We start from the raw sequence: 24411 nt of genomic DNA, 5'->3' as shown, positions 1-24411 counted from the left end.
GGAAGACAAATTTTTTTAGTAAGGAACACCTAATTTTTGAGCTATTCCATTTTGTTTTCTTTTAACTGATACCAGGCAATCTCAGATATCTACAGTTCTCTCTATTCTGTGTGGCACAGACAGAAAATCTCTTTTCTAACATTTCTGAGAAATTATCTGAACTATCTTTAGATGCTAATAATTATTACATTGTGCTAGTGGCCAAACACCCTCATTTAACTTGATTCAATCCTTTAGAGATTGTGACACAATGTGAACTGTTTATCACACAGTGTGTGTGTGTCAGGCCACCATTAAACAAGTCATTGATTTAGCCTTTCCCCCTATTTTGATAAAATGATTGTTCCTTAACCAAATTTACCTAACTTGTAATACTTCCCTTTTCCAGGCCAGATAAGGGGAAAGGTCCTGAATGAGCAAGTGGTCTGGCTTTGTTTGGGAGTGGGAGCCACATGGCAGTAGGGAGCTAGAGAGACGCCCTGTGTACAGCTCTGTCCACAATTCCTGAGATAGACTTTGATTGCCAGATAATACAGTTGGGTGCAGGTCTGTGTGGGACTTATGGGGGAGCATCAGCAGCTCAGCAGGGAATCAGTGCAGAGGGCCCCAATAAGAGAAACTAACTGAACTTGGCTTGGAAGCCTTAGGGTGACCAGACAGAGAGTGAAAAATCAGGACAGAGGATGGGGGGTAATAGGAGCCAATATAAGAAAAAGTCCCAAAAATCAGGACATCTGGTCACCCTAGGAAGTCTGCAATGGCTTATTTGCAGAAATAGAAACTGGGCCAGCGAGGACACCACAAGCACTAGGGCTGAAGAGCCCTGACTCTCGATCCGACTGCCCATAGATGCAAACAACTGCTATTGCTCCCTTGAACTGTAACTGTTTAAACCTCTATACCTAGATTATTTGCAAGCTCTCTCTTTCCTGACAGCCCTAGTAAAACACTTTTTCACTTAGCCACGTGTCTGGGTGGTTATTGGGACCCACCAGGGCTAGCACCAACAAGACCTAGCTCAGGGGTGAGCCAACTACAGCCCGCGGGCCAGATCCAACCCCTCAGGGCTTTGGATCCGGCCCGCGGGATTGCCACCTCCATGGCACCGTGGGCCCCGCGCCGCTCTCAGAAGCGGACGGCACCACGTTCCTGCGGTCCCCGGACGGGGGGACAAAAGGGGTCCATGCGTTGCCCTTGCCTCCAGGCACCGCCCCCTCCCCCCCGCGGCTCCCATTGGCCAGGAACGGGGAACCGTGGCCAATGGGAGCTTCGGGGGAAGTACCTGGAGGCTCAGCAAGGGCAGAGCATGCAGAGACCTCCGCCTCCCCCCCTCAGGAGCCGCAGTATTTCCTGGAGCAGCACGAGCCTGCCCCGGTATGCACCGCTGCCACCCTGGAGCTGCTTTAGGTAAGCGGCGCCGGGCCAGAGCCCAAATCCCTCCTGCACCCCACCCCCAACTTCCTGCCCTGAGCCCCCTGCCTGTACCCCTCCTGCACCCCAACCCCCTTTCCTGAGCCCCTCCTCTGCCCCAGTCCCTTGCCCTGAGCCCCTTCCTGCACACCACACCACATCCTACACTCCCTCCTGCAACCCAACCCCCTGCCCTGCATACAATTTCCCCACCCAGTTGTGGCCCTCAGTCCAAAGAGTTTGCCCACCCCTGACCTAGTGCTGGCTATGGAGTTGCAGTACACCTGACATGCTACTGCCACCCTAGTGGTTTGGTGTACTGGGCAGCCGCAATAATTACAAAGCAAAGAGCCAAGGAGCATGGTACTGCACTCTGCATCCTGGTGACCTGTCCAAAGGTTTTTCCTTTAATACTCAAGACACAGATTGTACTTGTGCTTCACAAAGTGAGTAACTGGTCAACGGGTTACAAGTTCTTATCTTCACACTCTAGGGCCTGTGTTACACAAGTGATCAGACTAGATGATCATCATGGGGTTCTTTCTGACCTTAAAAATCAAATTTAAAAAATTAAGTGTATAAGCAGTCCCATTGCTACATCAGAGACATTGTCCTGACAGTTTGCACCTGAAGGTCAAATATAGCTTTCCACATGGCACAAAGGCAAAAGTGTGCAAATTCCCTTGATGCACTTCATGCCAAACTCCTTGGCTGTACACCGTATGGTTTTACATAGCTGTTATCCTATCTGATTTGCACTTAATCTGCTTTTTACATAGAGTCTATGACCGTTCAAGTTGAACAAGAGACTAGTAAATGACCATTTGACAAAGAACAGCCAGACAAATAAGCCATTTAACTATAGTCTCTTTTTTAAGTGCTTTGTCTCAAAATTCAGCTTGTGCTAAGAAAAATATAATTTGACAGCATAAATGTCGAGAATAAATGGGGACAAAATAAGACCTCGTAGAATGGAAGTATTTCCATTAGCATGTATGTATTTATATAGTTTTCATTTCACCACAAACAGTTCAATATTTAAACATTCCCCTGCATTGCTGGAAATTAAGAAGACAAGGGACTAGACAGTCTTTCCTAGCAGTCAGAGCTGGGCTGGTGTCCACAAGTCAGTAAGCAGGGACCAGAGTAATTGCTTGAGCCAGAATCAACAGGCCAGAGTCAGGCCAAGGATGGGGACTGGAGATGAGAAATAGTTACCAGGCTGGCATCAGGATGCAAGGTCACAGTTAAGATGGGGGTCAGAGAATGGGGATCAGAAAGCAAGATCAGTCGTAGAGATGCAGCAAACAACAGGTCTTCATGACTGCCCAGACACCTTCCTCATATACTCTCCAGGGTTAAAAAAGGGAACACAGGCCAATCAGAAAGCCACAGGGTGCTGTCACTCCAGACCCATTGGGCAATACTTCCTGCAGTGCCTCATCCCCACAGCATTCCTGGGCTATGGCTCTGCAGCCTCCAAGTGACAATGTGGGAGCATCAACTATCCCAACGTCTTCAGACAAGGGTTCTAGGCCTGCGGATCCTCAGAAACCCAGGTAACAAGGCATTGTACTAGTGCGGGGGTCGGCAACCTCTGGCACATGGCTCACCAGGGTAAGCACCCTGGTGAGCCGGGCTAGTTTGCTTACCTGCCGACGTGGCAGGTTCAGCCGATCACAGCTCCCACTGGCCGCAGTTCACTGTCCCAGACCAATGGGGGCAGCGGGAAGCTGCGGCCAGCACATCCCTCGCCCACGTCACTTCCCGCAGCCCCCATTGGCCCGGGACGGTGGACCGCGGCCAGTGGGAGCCGCATCCGGCCGAACCTGCTGACGCGGCAGGTAAACAAACTGGCCCGACCCGCCAGGGTGCTTACCCTGGCAAGCTGCGTGCCAGAGGTTGCTGACCCCTGTACTAGTGCATGTAACCTAGAAAGTGAAACTGACTAAAAACAGCCATCCAAGCTGAGTGAAATACACAAAAGCATAAGCAGTAGAAATAAGAGGTAAATCCTCACCTTATTAAATCAGGTTAATGCCTTTGTAGCTGATTGATCTATGCCAATTTACTCTGGCTAGTTTTTTTTCATCCTGACACTTAATACTAGTAGCACAACTAAGGATCCTGAGGAAACTGGTTGAAGTTTTGCCTACAAATAGTTGTTTGTCCCAAAACTAAATTTTTTAGTAAACAATTTGCAAAATAGTTTCAGCTGAAAAAGATTTTTGAAAGTCAAAACATTTAGTATCAATATTTTCAAAATACAAAATGTTTCAACTTTTCATTTGAGGTTATGAACATGCCCCACCATTTACACTACAGGGTATGAATAGCAGTATGCACCAAAGAGCTGCTTTGTAACTCCCCCATTTTGATGTTGTGGGCATTAACTAAAAGGTTCCTACTTTGCACTAATATAGTTCTGTTTGAAGAGGACTATGTTTTAGTTTGCACCTTCAGTATCCATACGGGGCAGTTAGAGCGCAGCACTTCAGCGTGCACTTCTGTTCGCACCCCTTAGTCCATACTTGTGGGGTAGTGTAGACATGCCTGATGTATCATTTTGAAATTTGGATTTATTTTTTTTAAAGTGCAAAAAAATATAGCCGAAGATGAAATAAAATCAAACACGGTTTTGGGTCAAATGAAATATTTTTGATCCAATGAAACATTTTGTTGAACCCAGAACAAACGTTTTTGAAGGTTTTTGTTTTGACAAGAAAAAATGGAAGACTTCTGGTTCAGATTGACCTGAAACAGAGTTTAAGGGGATTTATAGGTTTGGCCACCAAACTGAAAAATCAGTTACTCAACTCAGCTCTTAAGCTATTTGAGGGTTAGGTTAGAATGTCTAGGGTCATCCCCACCTATCGTTTGCTCCTTCTATCCCACACATCCCAGCCACTTTAGTCAGGGAAACAATTTTGCCCAGACATTAAATGATACTATGTAATGATTGGTATTACAATAGCGACTGGAGGTCCTAGTCATAAACCAGGACTCCCATTGTGCTAGGCGCTGTACAAGAGAACAAGTCATTACCTGTGCCAAGACAACTATCTATACTGCAATCTTGCTCCCACTGAAAGCAACAGGAGCTTTACTTTTCTTTCTATAGGGGCAGAAATAGGATAATGATTTTTATGTTTAAGGCAATGGGCCAAATGTCTCTTGATGCATTGTTAAATATATGGTGATACACCTATCTCATAGAACTGGAAGGGACTCTGAAAAGTCATCGAGTCCAGCCCCCTGCCTTCACTGGCAGGACCAAGTACTGATTTGTGCCCTAGATCCCTAAGTGGCCCCCTCAAGGATTGAACTCACAACCCTGGGTTTAGCAGACCAATGCTCAAACCACTGAGCTATCCCTCTCCCCAGACTATTCCTAGAGAGTATGCTCAGTATGCGTTAGTATATAGCATCACCACCAGGTCTGATCACCTTCCAGGATTTTAATTTTTTTTTTTGTTTGCGCTTGACAGTAATGAGGGACAGTGATACCAAAGTGCCAAATACGTTATGAATTGCAAAGAATTTTTAATTTCATGGCAGTTGACATTAAGCTTAATGAGGCTGTGCAGGCCACAAAATTTTAAAAAACAAGTAATCCTACAAACTCATTTGGGCTCATCTTTGCTGCTTTACTGATTTAAAAAAACTTTCTAGAGCATTTCCATGCCCCAGTGAATTACTACTGTAATTGCAGACCAATAAATAAATAAAAAGCTTTTAAAATTTTCAGCAGAGGATTAGGGATATAGCAGATCAGGAATGAGTCAATGCCTCAAGTCCAGGTTAATTAGAGAATTCTAATAACTCACACAATATATCAACGAAACATAGCATGGAAAGACTTCACTAGCAAACATCATTGCATCGAAATATATTATAAATATACACTACCATTTGAGGCAAGTTCTCATTAAAGTAGAAAAATCAGTGGCTTTTTAACCTTTACTGTCCTATACAAATACTGCTGATCTATGTTCAAATGTTGGTTTAGCGACCCTTGATCAATTATAAATGTCTTGTGCTAGTTCAGTTGATTAAAGTTACATTAATAGCTCAGTTATGGAGGACAGAACTAGTGTTAAAAATGCACTCATTAGTAAATTGGTGCCAATATACAGATCTGCCAAAAATGTACCAAGCTTTCAGCTAAACTGCAATAACCTCAAATGATTTGTTTTCCATTCTATAATTATTTCTCATGGAGTATAGTTCTTTCAAGGATGTAATTGATGCAAATAATTTAGGGAAGGATGAAAAAAAAAAAAAGTCTCAAGATCTATTGGAAAGAGTAAACCAATCAAATGCATATTCAGCATATGTATGTGTTTATGGATGACTGAAAACATCCTCAGTAACCTACAGTTCACAGAATGCATCTCGTAACACACTATAATATTGCAAAATAAAATGGAAACACCTGCTATAAAACATGATCCGAAAAGCTTATGAGCAGACAAAAATTAGAACATTAGAAAATAAGCGACAATTAGGCTTCTGCTTCAGGAAGTTAGAAACACTGATATATGAATTATGTGGTTAACCCATGTAAAATTAAAATCTAATTTTCATCCTACATCCCATAAGAATTTGCATCAGTGTAAGCACCCAATATTCAACTCACATAATACACTACAGATAGATAGCTCAAGGGACCAGCAGTGGGACAGTTTTCAACAACTCAAGGCTACTGGTTCACATCTAGCCAAGTTCATTAGAAGTTTAGAAGTCATTATTTCTGATAACTATTTGGTGCTGTGTGTGAAGTGAGCTGGTGCTGTCAGTCAGGTTTCTACTAGCCAGTTGTCCACATCACCATTTCCATCAAAAATGATGAAGCACAGAGACCAAATTGTTTCAGGTCATGGATAGGAAGGATGATCTTGTGGCTTGGGATTTGGGAGATGTAGGTTCAGTTTGTTTCTCTGTCACAAGCTTCCTATGGCATCGGGCAAGTCACTTCTCCAATCTATGCCTGTATTCTCTGTTCTACCGAACAAGGAAAATACCTTCTTTCTCCCCCTCCTTTTATGAATTGTCTCTTTAGACTGCAAGCTCTTCATGGCAGTGATTGTCTATTACTAGGTACACTTATAGGACAATGGGGATCTGGTCTTAGTCAGGACTCTACATACTACTGAACTTCAAATCACAATAATAGTAACAGTTCAAGCATATTGGTGGACTTCAAATGTTTTTATGTGATTAAATTATGAACTTCAGTGATGGCTGGTGCCCAACAAGGCTGGCCTGAATGGCAGAAACCTCTCCTTTTCCTGCCCACTTGTCTCCCAAGTAAGTGTTTATATTACCCCACAGACACACATTTTTGATCTTCCAAATAAAATCTCAGGTTGGGGCTCTTCCCTCTCCTCGAGAAATAAGTTTTCCTCCCAGCAGGTCTAACTTTCCACTACTCCTCTTTCTGCACCCTCCATACTACCCACCACAGTTCTGCTCCCTACCTCAACCCCAGTGGGTCAGAGGCTGCTTTGTTCCACATTCAACCTCTCTGCCAAGTCACCTCCACCATGACTGGATCATGGCTCCTCACCCCATTTCTGTTTTAACCACCCTCCTATTTGGTTCTTCTGAGAATCTAACAAGATGCCTCTCTACATCACTAAGCACCTAAATACCTTGAAAAATTTTAGCCTTCAGGGGCCAGATTTTTCAAGTTCAACAGGGACCTGGAGGGGAAAAAAAGCAGCCCATGAATATGCATACCTCTTAGCTCTTCTCTATACTTACTGTGAAGGGAGGTCTCCTCTCAGGGACTAGATCCCTACCATGCCCTGCACTCTTAGGTTACGTCTGCACTGCAGTTATATGTCCATGGCTGGCCCGTGTCAACTGACTTGGGCTCTGGGGCTGTTTAATTACATGTAGATATTGAGACTCCTGCCGGAGCCTGCTCTTTGGGACCCCGCAAGGTGGGAGGGTCCCAGAACCCAAGCATCACCATGGGTCAGCTGCAGGTGTATAACTGCAGTGTAGACATACCCTTAGTGGAGACTGGAGTAGAAGACTCACCTTCCTTACAGCAGCACCTAACTAAAGGTGAGAGGGCCAGGTGTTCTCTGCTGTGATGCTGGAGAGCAGAGAAAAGAAAAGCATCTGCCACAAAGAACTTGTTTGCTTAAAGAAATAAAGGAAAGGGGATTTAATAGGTAGAGCTCAGCCTCATTAGCCCCTGATGTTCAATCCCCAGTGCTGTAGGTCTTTAAATTGGTCAGCACTACAACGGCCAAAAATAAAAGGTAGTAAAAATATATAAATAAGGAGAACAAGCAATGGTGGAGGTAGCCTGGGAGATTTATGGACAAATCCAGTCCCCTCCTATGTCCTCATGCAAGTTCCCTCTGCAGTACAACTGGTACAGATTGTTCAGCACCCAGCCATGATAACTGGAGCCTTTTTACCTCACCAGCTTTCCAGAGAGAATATACTAAAAATCCATAAATCTTGGGGCCTAAACATACACTTCAGAGACAGTCTTTTTGCTCTTCATTCAGTCCCCTAACCCCCTTCCCAAATACATACAACAACACAGTAGCATAAGAAATTATGATAACTCACTCTCAGTATAAAACAAATTCAACTTTCTTTACCCTGGACACAAATCTGCTTATCAGAATAGAAGTTAGTTCGACACATTGCCTTTCCCACACAGGGTAAGCCAAGATATTGTCCAGTAACAGTAGACTTTCCTGAGCAAAGCACGAGACCAAGCCCAGAATTCTTTCATTCTAGCCTGGCTCCACAACTGTCTGATCCTTAAGCAAAAATGACTAGATTTTCAAAGTGAAAAACTGGGACACTAGACAGGGACTGTTGTGGGGGTCAGTTTAAGTGGAGGTCAAGGTTTTAGCAGCGTAGGAAGGAACTGAGGAGTTGGAATCCTTTTCTAAGCAACCAGTTCCCTTTTCACCACTTTCATACTTTTCATTCTTATATTTAGCATTTGAACTGCAGTGGCACGAAGGAGCCCCAATCATGAACCTGATAGTGCCAGTCACTGAAAAAAGACTGTCCGTGCCCCAAAGAACAATGGAAACAAAAAGAGTTCCAACAAAAGGCATAGTATTTTCTTCATTGCAGACCTGATGAAATATGGTAATTTTCCATGAAATTTTTTTAAGTCAGCCATTTGTTTCATAATAAAATTCATTGACGTGTTAAAGTGTTAAATGATTCTAAATGAAAAAATTGCTTAGCTTTGATTTCATTTGAACCCAAACCAAAAGTGGAACTCAGTTTTCAGTATTCATAAACATTTGGGTTTATTTTTCCTCTCCCCTCTGGGGGTGGGAGAGAGCCAAAAAAACGTAAGTATTTGATACATTGTTCCTTTCTATTCTAATTAAATCAAATTGAAGTTTTCCATTTCATGATGAAGTTTTTCCCCTTATATAAATACTGAAAAATTTAGCCATTCATCAAAACCTTTGACAAAAAAAATTGTTCCTCTGACTTCTCTGGGACTTCTAGGGATATTTCTACATTAGAATGTTGACAGCTATACACAGTAATGTTTATTAGTGAATCTTTCCTACAACTTGCGTGGAGAACAGCTGATGCTTTTTTTTTAAGCAATTGAACTGTTTCGACACTGTTTCACAAAGTGTTCCAGCCATCCCATCCCAGCAGTTTTGTAGATTTCTCTAGAGTGGTGTCAGGAAGTGTAAACAGGGCCAAACTGCATCAGCCAAACAATTCTGAACCCCAACAAAATGAACACTGAGGGAATGGGGGGTGAGGGTGTTAGATGTTGACAACCACTTTCAACAAGAGATTATTTTCCAACCATAGATGGACCCTCTATGTGAACGTCTCATGTGGTATACAAAGCACATTGTTCTTCTCAACATGAAGCTTTCCTAAGTGTCAGTATAGGACAGGTCTTCTGAGGATTGGTCTGTGGGTAATGTCTAAGCATATGGTATTGGCTTTCCTCATTGTCAGCCGCTGAACTGCAATAAACCTCTCTAGATAGAAGAATACTCTGTGACTAAATGTTATTGTGCCATGTTAACTATTGCTGCAGTTGTCACAGAGCTGTTACGGGACCGTGGTGGAAGGAGAGGTGTTACATACAACTGTGAATGGGAGGTAGTGTCTTGCTCAACTGTGGGCCAGATTCTCAACTGGTTTAAGTGGGCATAGCTCCACTGACTAAGAAGGAATTATGCCAAATTTACATCAGCTGAGATTTTGGTTTTATGTCTCTGTTGAGCTGTGGGCCACGCAACAAAACAGCGTGGGAACCCTCGAACTAGAATATTAGTTTAGAGCCAGACTTGCTTCACTCCAAAACTTGTCTGCTCTTTCCAGGAATGGAGGTTGTTTAAATAATATTCTCATGTGCAGATGGTATAGTATTTTGTCATGGCACCATTCAATCTAAGTTAGTACTTTGGAATTTTAATATAACAGCAGAGAGCCAAGGCATACTCCTCAAACGTCCTCCATAAATGAGGGCCATTTCAGAATCTACATTCAAATTGGCTACCACTCACTGTTATTTCACTATTGTCAACAGAGACTATTAAAACAATAGTAGTAAAAATTGTGTTGATATAAAAGACCGTACAATTCAGACTGTTAAGATAGCATTTGAGCAACACATTACAAGTGATCCCTATTCTCTCTAAAAAATTCACTTGGCAGCAATTAGTGCTGGAGCTGCCTTCAAAGCAAACATGGGTTGCTTCTAGAGCTATGCTACACTGCAGCTTATGTCAGCATAACTTAGGTCGCTAAGGGGTGTGTATAAGTTACTCCCGAGCAACATAAGATGCACTGACATAAGCGCTGTGTCTGCAAGAGAGCTTCTCCCACTGACATAGCTTCTGCTTTTGCGGAGGTGGTTTTATTATGTCCATGGGAGAGCTCTCTCCTGTCAGCAGAGAGTCTTAACCAGACACGCTGCAGCATCGGTACAACTGTGCCACTGCAGCGCTGTACATGCCCTAAATAGCACATATTTTTCTCTTCATTGCCAACACTTGGGGGAAAGAGGAGAGAAACTGAATGCTAGTTCCAAAGGTCAAATTAGACTAAGTAAAGGGGCGGGAGGGAATTTTACAAAGTTCAAAGCCATATAGGTGGACATTTTTAACTTTCTATTATTTATTTCAAGATACCGGTACAAAATGCTCCCAGCATGTCATTCACGTGAATTGAGTTTCTCTTTCCCTTCATATTCTGGATAGGAGAATATAAACCTATTTCCTAAAATAGGTACTCTTCACTTGACACAACAAATAGCCAATTAATTCTAGCCTCAGGGACATTCAACAGCCTTGCACAAAACACAAAGTAATAAACTGGTACATTAATGAACAGGATTTGTTCATCCCAAGACCCTTCAGAACTTGGTCCTCAGCATTAAGTTTCCAAATGATGTCATTATCTTCCTTCCCTTCAGGGAATACTTTCCTCCTCCTCCATCTCATGCAACCCTGTTACTAGAGATCACTGATCCAACTTTTGAAAACCTATTAAACTCAAATACTTGTATAAGGCCTGATACAAAGCCCACAGAAGTCAGTTGGAGCCTTTTCATTAGCTTCAAGTGAGTGTTGGATCACACCCATATTGATAGAAAAAGTCATTAAGGACTAGGGTCCCAATCTAGCAAAAGCATTTAAGTACTAAACGCTAAATATTAAGCACTGAGTAATCACACTGACTTCAAACACATGCTTCAAAGCTTCACTGTATTTGGGGTCTACATTATAACTAGAGTGACCACATGTCCCGATTTTATAGGGACAGTCCTGACTTTTGGGTCTTTTTCTTATACAGGCTCCTATTATCCCCCGTCCCGATTTTTCACATTTGCTGTCTGGTCACCCTAATTATAACCAACTATGCAACCATTAAAGTAAAGAGGGAGATAGGGTTCCCCCTCCTCTTTACACATTTCCATGTGTGATCTTTATGTTGAAATGTTCCCAATTAATACTAAATTGTTTAAGATGGGGGCAATACATCCAATTTAGTTTTCAGGTTGAAGCCTTTACGTCAGTTACAGAAAGTTTAATAGAGGATCACTCGGTGAGCCTTTGAAAGGCAAAACCAAACTTTATTTAAAAGAAAAACGAGTTAAGCAAACAGGCATGCAGCCACAACTTAGATAATACTACAGTTATACTTACACTTAAAGGTGTTACTGACAGTAAGTACAGCCTTATGGTTCTAGAACCTAACTGGAGCCTTTTGATGTTAATATGAGCTCTCCTGCAATTTAGCAATGCTACTCCTTTTATAATTCATTACAATACTAAGTAACATTAAACCGGCTTTTACCATAATTATATTTCTTCCACTTCCCTTATTGGCTCTTTAAGTTACAGATTATTTAACTTAACATCTGCATCAACGTCCTCCCCATACTATCAATATAGATAGCATTTTAATAAAAGGTTCCACAATTCTCAAAAACACTTGTTAAAAATCTTGCTCAAACCAAGTATATCCAAAATGTAGCAGCTACGTAACCGTGGGTCATGTCCTTGCTAACTTTCAATTTCCCATCTTACTGTCTCCAAGTTTATCTCTAAGTTTCTCCCCCTAGCAATTCTAAATCTCCCATACTCCCATAGGCTTGGGGCCTAAATTGCCTAACTTCTACTTATTTCTTAATCTAATCCATCCTATAGGCTACAGAGAGGGGTACTTAGACCTTGGGTCCAAGCATAGAGGTACACGTGGGGCTATGGAAAGTGTGGAGAAAAAGAAATACTTTCTCCCAGGTTGGTTATATGCTGCATAATGCATCTATGGCCACAAGAAATCACAGGGCCAAAAAGAGTTCAATAAGACTCCAGAAAGGATGAAGTACAGACAAAATTTCCACCCACACGTGCTAAATTTTAAAAAAAAAAAAGTTATTGGTGGAGTGAAAGTCTGAGTCAAAGTTTGGATCTCAGTTCAAATTCAAAGATTCCTCAAGTTTGGTGGCGAGAGGTTTCAAATGTAGAGAGCCAGTTTGAACATATCTAGTTACATGCTACATTCAGCCTCAAATTTTGAAGCATAGACTGATCAAGCCTGCAGAAGGAATTTTCAGAACATCTCAAACTGTAGACCATGGATCACATATGGAGAGTTGGCTAATTACATGAGGTGCCTTCTCCTTATTTCAAGCAGCTCAACTGCAGTGAAGTATGTAATATCCATTTCCATGGAAGCAATTGCTGTGGTTGCCACATGGTTGTTATACTTCTATCAGCAGAATGTGAAGTGGCCTTGTGGTCAAATCTTTATCCTGTTCACAATCTCCGTATCAAAATCTAGTCGAGAGTACTTGAGAACGTCCAAAACGCACCGCAAAACTATGAAGTTATATTCTGGTTTCACCTTTTTCTAAATCAGATATAAACTTTTGCTGGAGGCAGGTCGTCTGACTAGCTAGACCAAACATGAGAAGCCCCAAGCCTATATTGCAGGGATTGATATGCAGATATTGCTTCTTGTGATTCTACGGTCTAGAAAATCTTCCCGCCTTATAAGAGATCAAAATATCCTAAACAACATTTTGCTTTTTGAATGCATTTAAATTGATGTTCGCAATTATGACAGTTTCAATACTGACAGCTCTGGAGAAAGAAGTCTTATCAGAAAAAAAGATGGGTAGTTGCATTGCAAGGTTCCCCACTGTGCCCCATGCCAGTGCACATCCTAATGGAAACCTGGTTTGGAGCATGTTGCATGAAGTGTAATTTAGTCTCCATCCCTATTCATATCTTTCTATCAAGGCAAGGGTGCCAATCAATGCCAATTTTTGTGGGAGTGATATGGACACTTGTCATCTAGGAAGATGATTAAGACCAATCAACAGCCATTAGAAAACAGAAGCTGGGTTCTGGTAAGTGACTTAAAAGTGAAATGCACTCTATTCCACAACCTGAACATATTTCTCCCCACTTCACCTGCCATGAATGGAACAAACAAACAAGCAAACTTACTTTCTGGTGTTCCCACACTTCTTAAAGCAAATGCACCGTGTGCGTGACCACGAATCTCACCAAATCCCACATTCACCTTATACACTACACAGACCTGTGGGCACCATTAAAAGAGGACATTTGCCACTTTCTCCTTTAAAACTTTGTAAAATGAAGTGTACTGTCAACAATTTTGTTTTAATAAGAATGAACAAAAAGACTCCATTTGAAAAGAGAGGGTGGCAGGGAAGGAGAGGGAGGTCCTTTTACTGCAGAGGAAAGGTTTACGGAGATTGGCAGCATTTCTTATTCCAAATATATGGATAATACTGCCTAACTGATAAATACTATGGTGCAGCGAATGTCAGTTTTTAATGGTGCTCACTACAGGCCTGATCCAAAGCCCATGGAATTCAATTAACATCTCCCCATTGACTTCAATGGGCTTTGGACCAGGTGCTATAGACTGTTACATTTTGACATCCGTGTCCTTATTGGGTTTGCCAGGCACCAACAATAGTACAAGTTGTCCTTGTCAGCCTTAAGCGCTCTCACATTATATACCTTCCATCACTTTATTGTTTTTGTTTTGCCAGGTGTCAACAGGTATGATGAGATGCAGGCAGTAATGTGACACCAAAGCTATAAGTTAGAGGCAAGACTTTCTGCAACAAAACACTTTCAACATTTATGCAGGCAGCCTGTGCAAGTCTAGTTTGGGTTAGAATGCAAGTGTAATGAAACTAGCATCTCTCTCTACACGTAAGTAAAGTGGCTGATATTTTCAAAAATACCAGAGTGACTTAGGAGCCTAAGCCCAGTTGAATGTCAACGGGACTTGAGCTCTTAATTGACTTCAGTGGTTTTATTTTTACCCATCAGCATCACCAATGGGCACCAAGCATGTAGGCAGACAGAGAACAATGTAGAATGTAGGGCATCGAGTAAGATTTTTGTAAGTTGGACTTTAAAAGTATTTTATTCCTACTGCACAAATCTCTACTTATGGGAAAAATAGGCCATGTCCTCTATACCTAAACTTAAAAATAGTAAAGTAGGACATGAAAAGTGCTAGAGAAGCCATCTCTTCATCTCAAAGCACTGAACACAAAGTGGGTAAACTGAGGCACGGAGACTACAGGACTAGGACTGAGGTCTACTAAATCCCTATCCAGTGTTCTATCCACAGCCATGTGCTGCTTCCCATCAAAGCAGTGAAAAATATTACTGTTCACAGCTCCATCATGGTGCAGATTAACCAGAACTTATCAAAAAAGACATTATAATGAAATCTTTACCGCCATTTGAGTCTGCATGGAAGATTTGGTGCAGGGTGCGCAGGGTAGCAGAAGCAAAAAGGTTCTGCAAAACAACCAATTATTGTTTGGTACATTGAGTATTAGCCTTAGCAATCTAACTTATTAAAAACAGTTAATGATTTAAAAGTAATGAAGAAATAAAAAAGATTTAATTCTTTAAATCTGCATGAAAGAGTCCAATAGGAATTATCTAATGATTTTCACTGCATATTTTATAAGATGGGTGATATTTTATTCATGGGTAAAAGCAAATATAACAATTAGGAATAATTAGCATTTTTGCACAGAGTGTTATCTAATAAGTTAAAATACACATACAATTCTTCATTTAAATTCTGTGGCTTTGCAATTTTTCCCCTCTGATTTAGATCTTTTCCACTTAACGCAACTGCCGCAGAATTACTGCATGAAGAGAATCTTGCAGTGTACTCGGGGCTCTCAACTTTGATATCTTATTTCTTCCCCTCCCTTCATTTTTCACTCATCTTCCTTTTCAATTTCCTCTTGAGCATGCCTTGTCAGCTAAACCTAGAATAAAGTTACAGGAAACTTCTATATTTCATCATCATCTTCCACCATATTTCCCTGTCATTCCAAAACTTGTGTGTGTGTCTGTGTGTCTGTGTGTAAAATAAAATAAAAGCTACTTAAAATCTAAACTGTCTCCTGCAAATCAGTTTACAATTGCCTAAAACTACAGTATTTACTTTTATACAGGAACACTTTGGTATAGTTTTAATACTATACATATACATTGTAGTTACTAGGTTAGCTTGGCATATACTGAAGAAGTGTTATCCTTTTTTTCAGTGCTCACCACCTCTCCTACAGTTCATACTGTACTTTCTATGTCATACGAACTTCTGTTCCAAAGCAAGTATGAGGCTCAAAATCAACAAAAACCAACAGTGCACAAAAACAGATACAATCTCCGCCCTTTCAGCATCACAAAATGACACCACATTGACACAATTCCAAGTCCCACCTCTTACCAGAATTCATATTCAGCACCCAAATTCTCCATGTCATTATCAGCCTAAAATGCTATTCTGGGTCATCTGGCATTTAAATAGAAAAGTAACAACTGTCCAAGTCATATGCACTATTATTAATTGTTGTCTTTTCTGAACCATGCCAATCGCCCCCTTTCTCTTTCTCCTCCTCCTCCACAACTAAGGGTCTAGAGTAACATTTAGTAAGTAAAAACTGACATGTATTGAGAGAATATCACAGGGGAGAGTTTTGGTGGTACGTATGCATGGGAGCATTTTGAAAGCTGAAAAAGGGGGATGAGAACAGAGGCCTTTTCCTCTCTCCCTCTGCATTTAAGTTATCACCCTCTCACTTTCCAGATTAAAAACCATTACACCTTTACACTAATGGGCAGGATGGGAGACAACTATTTCCTTATCTGCACCCTCTAGGTTAATCTACTCTAGGATGCTGAAACCTTGACAACAATTTTCATAATTCATGGATTACTTCAGTCCTACCTCAACTGCTGTTGACAATGGCTTGGCTGCTCGCATAATGTAATTGTTTCAACATCTGACAGAAATAACTTGCTAGACTTTCCACATTCCACCTGGTCCGTATCATGCTTTCTCCAACACTGGTCAGTAACAACTTGAACCAGTCTACATTAGCAGCCAAGTCACATGCAACATTAGTTCAGTCTATCATTTTTAGTAACTGTGGCCTGCAAGGGGTTGCTTTCCTAGTTGTTGATGGACTTTATATGGGGGCAGGGTGGGGTGTGTGTGGAGGTAGCTTGAGGACCAAGACGCAACACAATAGGGAAGTCAGGGTGTCAACATGCAACAATCTGATAGGAGGATATTCCTTGAAGTGCATATGGACTTTGGAAGCAGCCTGCCAGTTTCATTAGCTCAGATGACCATCAGCTCCTTCTAGGATAACCAGATGTCTCGATTTTATAGGGATAGTCCCAATTTTGGGGTCTCTCTCTTATGTAGGCTCCTATTACCCCCACTGCCGTCCCGATTTTTCACACCTGCTGTCTGGTCATCCTAGCTCCTTCTAATGTCCAAAACATCAACAGGTTTAAAAAATTAAATAAATAAAACACAAACCACAACACCACAGACACAATGATATTCTAAGTTTTCAAGGGCACAAGGTAACTATATTTATTGAACTCTTGCATTACACTGTCTGATGGCATTTGGCATATTAACACTTTCCACGTATCAATACTAGTTAATCTGTAGATCTTATTAAGATGTAAATGAATTTTCTGGGTTTAGACATTTTTTCTGCTTTTTACCAATAAAAACTGTTTCCATTTAATATAACAAGTCTACAGCCCCAAATCCATCAGGAATGTTTCAGACATTGCCCATATCCTCAATTTGCACCACTGAAAGTTGAACACCTTTCTGGTATTTTAGTGTATATTATAAAATTTTATACGTTAGGGTAAGTTGTGTTTTGGCAAATTTTAACGTAAAACCAGAAACCATTATAACCCATACCAAGATAAGTTTTGTCTCTCTTAAAACATATTGTCAATGCCATTATTAAACAAAATTAATTTGCTACAATAAGGTAAAACAACTAAACACAATGATCAACAGTACAAATAGCCGGAAAAGGCTAAATAGTAAACATTTTTAAAAGCTCCCCAATAAATTCTACAAGCTGTCACAGCAGATAACGTAAATTCAAGCCTTTTATCAGAGGAGTAACCCAATACCACTTGCTTTATAAGATGAGGGAGAAGAAGAGAACCATAGTTAAAACCTTTGTTCATTAAGTTAAATGAACCTTAGTTGGTATATTTACACAGGAACAGTCTCAGCCATAAGAGATCCCCCCACCCCCACACACAGGGTATTTTCAGAGATAGCACTCTGAGAATAAAGACTCTGCACCTATAACTAGTCATTTGAAAGCATACATAGTATCAACAATTGACATGTTAGACATTTGTTAAAAAGCCATTTGAAATAGGGTGCTTATTTGTTTAGCTGTATACAGTACGAAGACCCTGAAGTAATTTAAGCAGCTACTAAGACACTAAAAGCAGTCACTTAAGTCTTTTGAGTAAATCATACTCTGTCAGCTATGGGCCTGATCCAAAGCCTACTGGACTCAAAGGACAGACTCCTGTGATTTCAGTAGGCTTTGGATCAGGCCCTACGTGACTGCAAAGAAACTCACTTCAGAAAGCAGTGACACCTAATGGCAAGTATGTCCTTAGAAGAAAACAACAAGCCATAATCTATGCACAGAAGATTTTCCCTTCTAGGAGTAGTGTAATTAGCATTAAAAATACATTATAGGGACCCAAAAGGGCGTAACAGTGCTAAGCTCTTGGAAGAGAATTTCAACAATAATGCATATAAAGACATTAAGTATGTAGTGTACAATATATTTTGGAGACTCTCAGATATTAATAAAACATACTAGCTGCTAAACATATGCTATGCTGTGTACTTGAGGACTTCATATCATTGTTAAAAAAAAAAAAAGCTACCCTGGCAAATTATAGTGAAGTGTAGAACAGAAAACTGAAGGCCTTTTTGGTCTATTGAAATACTCATTTTTTCCTATTATCATGTGCTTGTTTATTTCCTGTACCATACAAAACAGATTTAAATATTACTCAATAACCAATACTCAATATTACTAATATTTCAATATTACTACTACAATATTAATGAGTTATTGATGTACAGTACATCGTTAGCAAGGGCCATATTAATCACAAGATCAGCACGGTATTTATTTAATAATACACTACATAGGTGCAGAAACATGGGCATAGCAAGCAATAAAAAGTAAAGGTTTTTATGCAAAATGCTAGGACTTATGCTGATATACTGTATCAGTGAGAAATGTCTGAGCTTATTATGAAGTATATAAAACAAGTTCTATACTAAAGAGATTTGCACAAAACTTTATTTATAAGGCACACCCATCAAGGGAGCTGATCAGATTCTTATACTGGCACAGATCTCCATAGTATACAAATTCCTTGGAGTGGTACAACACAGACTTAATATTAAGCAAATCCTGAGATGCGGATGTGTATACTTCCATACTAGTTTTTTCACTTTTCCTGCATAAATTTTTCGGGAGGTGCAGGTGGTATTTGAATGCTGTCACAAGATCTTAACAGAAAAAAAAACATGCCTCCACTGAATATACAAGTTGTCCCTCTATTATTAAAAGTGTATATTGATTGAATTAGTTTCTACACACCTTAACAAGGTTGGGACCCCACTGTGCACCTGACTACCATCTAGTACAGGATAGTCCCTGCTGCAAAGAGCTTGCCGTCTAAAAGCTTTGGTGCATTATTGTTTTTATACAATTCTGTTATTTCAAAAAACTGCAAGACACAAATTTGTGTTTTGAACTTTCCAGTTGATATGGAAAAAGTTAGGAGCAGCATGCTATTGGGTATTATTGGGTGGCAAGAGATACACAATATATAGTAACCTTGACTTCATTTGCATACTGCAATCTTACTGGTTAAAGTAGTGCTACAGTTTTACTGCATTATTCTGTAAAGTGATTGTAATGACATTTTACACCTGCGCTCTTATACGATAAAGGTTTTATTTGCTACCTGACCCAGACAGCTTTGCTTCATCTGATACAGGCATGTGTTTGTGTATTTATGCATTACATAAACATGTACATAGAGATATTACTGTGCACATACACCAAGATAAAGGAGTGAGCACTTATTACAAAATATAAGACCCTTCGCAGAAGATATGAACCATACACAAATCTTGCAGTAGACTAGAAATGCCACCTAATCCCTGCTTAATTAAAGGCACCGTTCTAAACTCCTGTTGTGTTTAGAGAGTAGAGTGTGGGACGACTGATGTATGAAGAAAATAGCAGGCAGCGTGGCTAATCTCAAAGACTTCAGAGCTTTCGAGCTACATAAATCAGAGCCACTTTTTGAATAGCCTCATAAAACACAGTATCATTGCCATTCTGCTCACGGCTTTCGAGTTCTTCCTACAGCATACAGATCATTAGGAAACTTCTAAGCAATCAAGTAATGTGAGTCTGAGGAAATTACTCAATCAATGCACAGGCTCACAGAAGCAACATAACATAGAACTGCACAATTCTGACATGTCATATCCCCCTCTTTTTATATAGGGGTAAGGATAATTACAGCGGAGGTGATCCATTTCAACATTTTCACAAGCATGCCTAATGCAGGCTTTTTGAACTGCCAACTCCTATTTATAATACTTAGCCAACAGAAACATTAACTATAGGCAGCCCTATCAATATTCAGAGGAACATATTTTGGAAAAATAGACTGATTTGCCCTAAAAATTAACAGAAAATACAACTAGAATAATTAAAAGGGTGTTCGTTTGGAAGAGAAAAAATGAATCAGTATTCCATAACACAAAAAACTCCCCACACCATCCCCAACATATTAATCACAGCTGCTAATTCACTCGTGTTGTGGTGGTCTACTGAGCTGTCGGATAGGATAGTTACACATTCGGAAATGCAACCTTTTTATGGTAAATATATCAAATACTCAACATGCAGTCAAGTGAGGCAGTTAGTGCACTATAATGAATATATACCATCATAAAGGAATACATGTGCAAAGGATTAGTATGTTAGTTCTATTTCTTTTCAAGATTCTCCCCTCTTCCCCCCCCCACCCAACCTCCCCTATACATGGGCTCTCTATATTAGAAATATTTTCCATTTGAACATGTTAACATTGTAGAATTATGAAAATAGCTTATTCTGCTCATTGCCTGAGGGCATCTGTATTACATATCTGTGTTACTTTTACTCCAGAATTTAAACATTTCCTTTTCTTCTTTCGCTTTGAAAATCCCATCCACAAGTATTAGAATAATTTGTTGACTGATTCTCTCCATCCTTTATTGTTATTTAAAATATTAAAACTAAAAAACATGCCATCTTAAATTGACAATGGCTTTTCATTATTCTTGCTTAAATGCATTATATGTAACTTAATATTACCTATACAGGGAAAAAAATCAAATTAGGGTTTCATAAAACCTAGAATACAAAATGTAAGGGTCATTTTGGATATTATTATGGTTTTCACCTCTGAGTTCTACAGGATTGCCTGTTTTAATTGCTGACCTATTAGACATTCAAGTATCTGTAATTGCAGGTCATTTATTTTCAATTTTAAATTATAAACGATTTAGAGCTATGTGTAACAATTATAAATTTGCCAGTATCATGGCAACATAAAGCAGTCTATAAAAAGAGCTAATCCCCTTGTCAAATGTACTAATTGTCTTTCAAGTCAAATTAATTGTGTGAGAAGCAACCACTTTGGTCCCCCACCTCCCTCCACCCAGAGGATTTACTGTGTTGATGCATCTACCAACCAATGGCACATTAAAGAAAGAGGGGAGCAGTAAATACTTGTGTTGTATATACCAGATAAAATAAATAAGTTTAAACAATAACAAATAGAAACAAGAATTACCAGTGCAGAGAGAAGAAAGGAGATATTTTCCTCTGCCGGTACTATACCCAACAGCTACAGTACATACAACTGATCATTTAATAAAAAGGACTGGATATAGTACATTCACTTTTCCCTTATCAGGTAGATGATTGTTACACGGTAAAGATGTCACCCCAAACCCTAAGATGTGGTCAAGGAGTGATAAGCCCCTAAAAATCAAAAGCACTAGGCAGTGTGACTAACAGTTTACAACTGCAAAGAAATTAATAAGCCATGCTCTCTTTAAAAGGAGGGCATATTGCTCTGCCTCAGGAGAAGACTGGAGGTTCCAGTCAAGGCTGGCTATTAGGATTGACCCCTGTAAAGTTCCTTACCCATGGGAATTGATAGCCGGTGGGCGCCTGGCGATCTTATGAAGGGTTGGACAGCTGCCCCAACGCTAGTGTCACTTTCAAAGCTGCAAGTGCAGGGATGGAATGCTAAATTCGGATCTTATTTTCCCTGCTATACACACTGCTGCTATAAATGATAGGCACAGACATGTTTACAAAGGCAACCTCAGAGAGCGGGCGAGCCCCCTGGATCTAAGGGGCCTGGCACTGGAAGCCAAGAAGAGATCCGAGGCAGAGCACTAGCTGCATTTGCACACCCCGGCTCCCGCACGGCAGACACCTGAGAACAAGCTCCCCCCGACCCCAGCGGGCCAGCAAGGGGGATTGGGCTTTTTATTTTATTGCACGCCTTGCAGACAGGCATCCACATTTGTATGCTCTTGTTCCTCCTGCCTGTTTGGTTTGCAGATCACTCGGGGGGGGGGGGGAAGGTGAGAGATCTCCCCTCCAGGCAAAGCCCCCCCGGGGAAGGCAGGGGAACCCGCGCTGTCCCCTGGCGGGGAGAATAAAATGCCCTTTAACAATAGCCACCTATTTCTAAGGGGCGTGCGCGCAGAGGAGAGGCTGGGAGGGAGGGACTGTTCCCCGGCAGGCCGGGCTGCCACATGAAGGGGGATCCAGCTGTCTCTCGTTCCCTATGCCCCTCTCTGTCTGGATAGAAATGTGGGTTACAGCTTGAGCTTGCTGCGGACAGCGCTGTGAATAATAATCATACACACACAGCGCCTCCCTCCCTCCAGCTCTCTGACTCCCCGTGTGGCCATCATGCTGCCAATAGGTGGGGCCACAAGCAGCTCCAGGGCTGGCTCCTTAACCCCTTCCAGGGCAGCAGCATCCCCTATTCCCCCCAACTCCGCCACAGCGCTGGCCGAGGGGACGCCCCCACCCGCCTCTGCTGCCCTCTCTGTGAAAACCGGGACGGGGGGGAGAGTTAGAACTACGCCCCGCCATGCGCCTCCCTGGATCGGGGACGGAGCAGAGGGAGGTGCGTCTGGACCCCGAGTCCCCGTCTGTACAGCAGCTGGCTCCGAATCCTTCCGGGAGAGGGTTTACGCCGCCCCGGCTCCTCCAGCCGGGATAGCAGCGGCGCCGCTTACCCTGGAGGGAAGGAAGGGTTAGCGGGGGGGCGCTACACGGGACCTCTTCCCCTTGCACACAGCCCTGCTTTGCGAAACGTTGTCAAACCACCTGTTCAGCCGAGGGGTGGCTGTGGTTAGACGACACCATCTGGGGGATACTTTCGGGTTCCCAGATAGGGCAAATTAGTGAGTCAAGGGAAAGGGGGGGGGGGAAGATTCGTGCTAAGGGCAAATACAGGGTGTGTGAACTCTCCTGCTACTCCCCCCACCGCCCAAAAAAACCCTCCAAGCCATTAGATACGAAACCCAAGATTTAAACACACATCATCCATCAAGAACCATCAATAAAGAGCAACTGTTAAAAAAAAGGGGGGGGCGGAGGGGGGAGAAAAGCAAAGATCTTTATGGGAAGCAATGATACGGAGGGGAAAAGGGAGAGCAGGAAAGAAGATGGCAAGAAGGAAAAAAGGGACTGCAAAGAGCGCGAACGAGAGAGAGACGTTGCAAAGGCGAGCTCGAAAAGTAACCAGCAGATGCAGCAACCCCCTTACCTATATGTATGATTGAATCTGCAATCGCCGCTTCCCAGGTTCGAGTCCACCAGACGGACACAACAAAGATGAGAGAGAAAACTTCCATGTCCTCCTGGGGTTTAGGGTTTTTTTGCTTTTAAAGAGCGTCAGATCTCTTCTTACAAGGAGGATAATGAAGGACAGCGCAGCAAGCCCAAGAGTTGGAGATGCCGGAACACTGTTTAAATCCCGATTGCCTGTGTACAGTAGCTGATGTCTCGGGGGAGAGCCCAGGGTTTGGGGCGCCCCTCTCCTTTGCAAGAGCCCCGCGTTACTTCGGGGGGCTTCCGGGCATAGCGACCACCGCTGCTGTTAGTTCGGGCAGCGAATCCATCCAGCCCGATTGCTTCTCTGGGCAGCAGGCGCCTCTTCGTCAGACCATCTCCATCCTTCCGCAGGGTCCAGGGATCGGCTCAGTCCCGGCTCCTACACAACAACTTCCAACCCACCACACACACACACACACACACCGCGCGCGCACACACACACACACACACACACACACACACAACCCTCTTGGCCCGAGAGCCCCAAACCCCGGGAGCCCGCAGCAAATAACTCGCCTTCAGTAAGGAAGGAGGCGGAGCGGAGAATCAAGTAAATAGGAGATCCCGGTTCTAGAAGCCAGATTCCTGCAGGAAAAGCCCCCCCTAGGCCAAAAAACAAAGTGAACTTCAAGGTAATGCAGATAGTAATGCAGAGATTTTCCCCCACCCCCTGCTTAGAAATTGCTTCCCACAACTGGTGGAGAAATCTGCAAATCAAGCCCAGCGTGCTGTGTCTGTCGCGCAAGGTAGTGGTTGGACAGGGCAGGAGGCAGAGCAGCAGTGCCTGGAGCAAAGCAGAGGGAAGCAGCTGATGGTCCGCAGGATGGCTTAGAGCTTGCTTTGCTGGTGGGATGCAGAGAGAGCTGGCAGCTCCAGCACGTTGCCTAGAAATGGATCACCTAGGAGGAGAAGAGCGAGCGATATAGTGTTATCAGCTAGAGAGACCGAGAAAAAGCGAGGGGGGCTCTCCTCTAATAACCACCTCCTCCCCCTATCTGCAATACAAGGGAGAAGCAAAATAGAGCACTCATCTTCCTTGAAATCTTCAGCTGAGACGGAGTAAAAGACAGGCAGGAGTGCATGCAGCCTAAAAATGCACTAGAGGAGGAGAAAAGACCTTTTTTGAAATGTAATGCTCAGCTTAAAAAAAAAAA

At 42.0% G+C, this 24411-nt stretch overlaps 1 protein-coding gene across 1 annotated transcript in view; it reads right to left on the bottom strand.

The window, feature by feature from the left end:
- The window catches only part of GRID2 (glutamate ionotropic receptor delta type subunit 2), a 1011959-nt gene extending 987853 nt beyond the window's left edge, over nt 1-24106 (bottom strand). Inside the window, exon 1 of the mRNA XM_054030820.1 lies at nt 23190-24106. Within this exon, the coding sequence (XP_053886795.1) occupies nt 23190-23277 (88 nt within the window). The 5' untranslated portion in view covers nt 23278-24106. The remainder of the gene's footprint in view (nt 1-23189) is intronic.
- Between the last annotated feature and the right edge of the window lie 305 nt (nt 24107-24411).

Source organism: Malaclemys terrapin, chromosome 5 (genome assembly GCF_027887155.1).
Source record: "Malaclemys terrapin pileata isolate rMalTer1 chromosome 5, rMalTer1.hap1, whole genome shotgun sequence".
NCBI classification, from domain to species: domain Eukaryota; kingdom Metazoa; phylum Chordata; order Testudines; family Emydidae; genus Malaclemys; species Malaclemys terrapin.
This window is presented reverse-complemented; position numbering and strand designations above follow the sequence as displayed.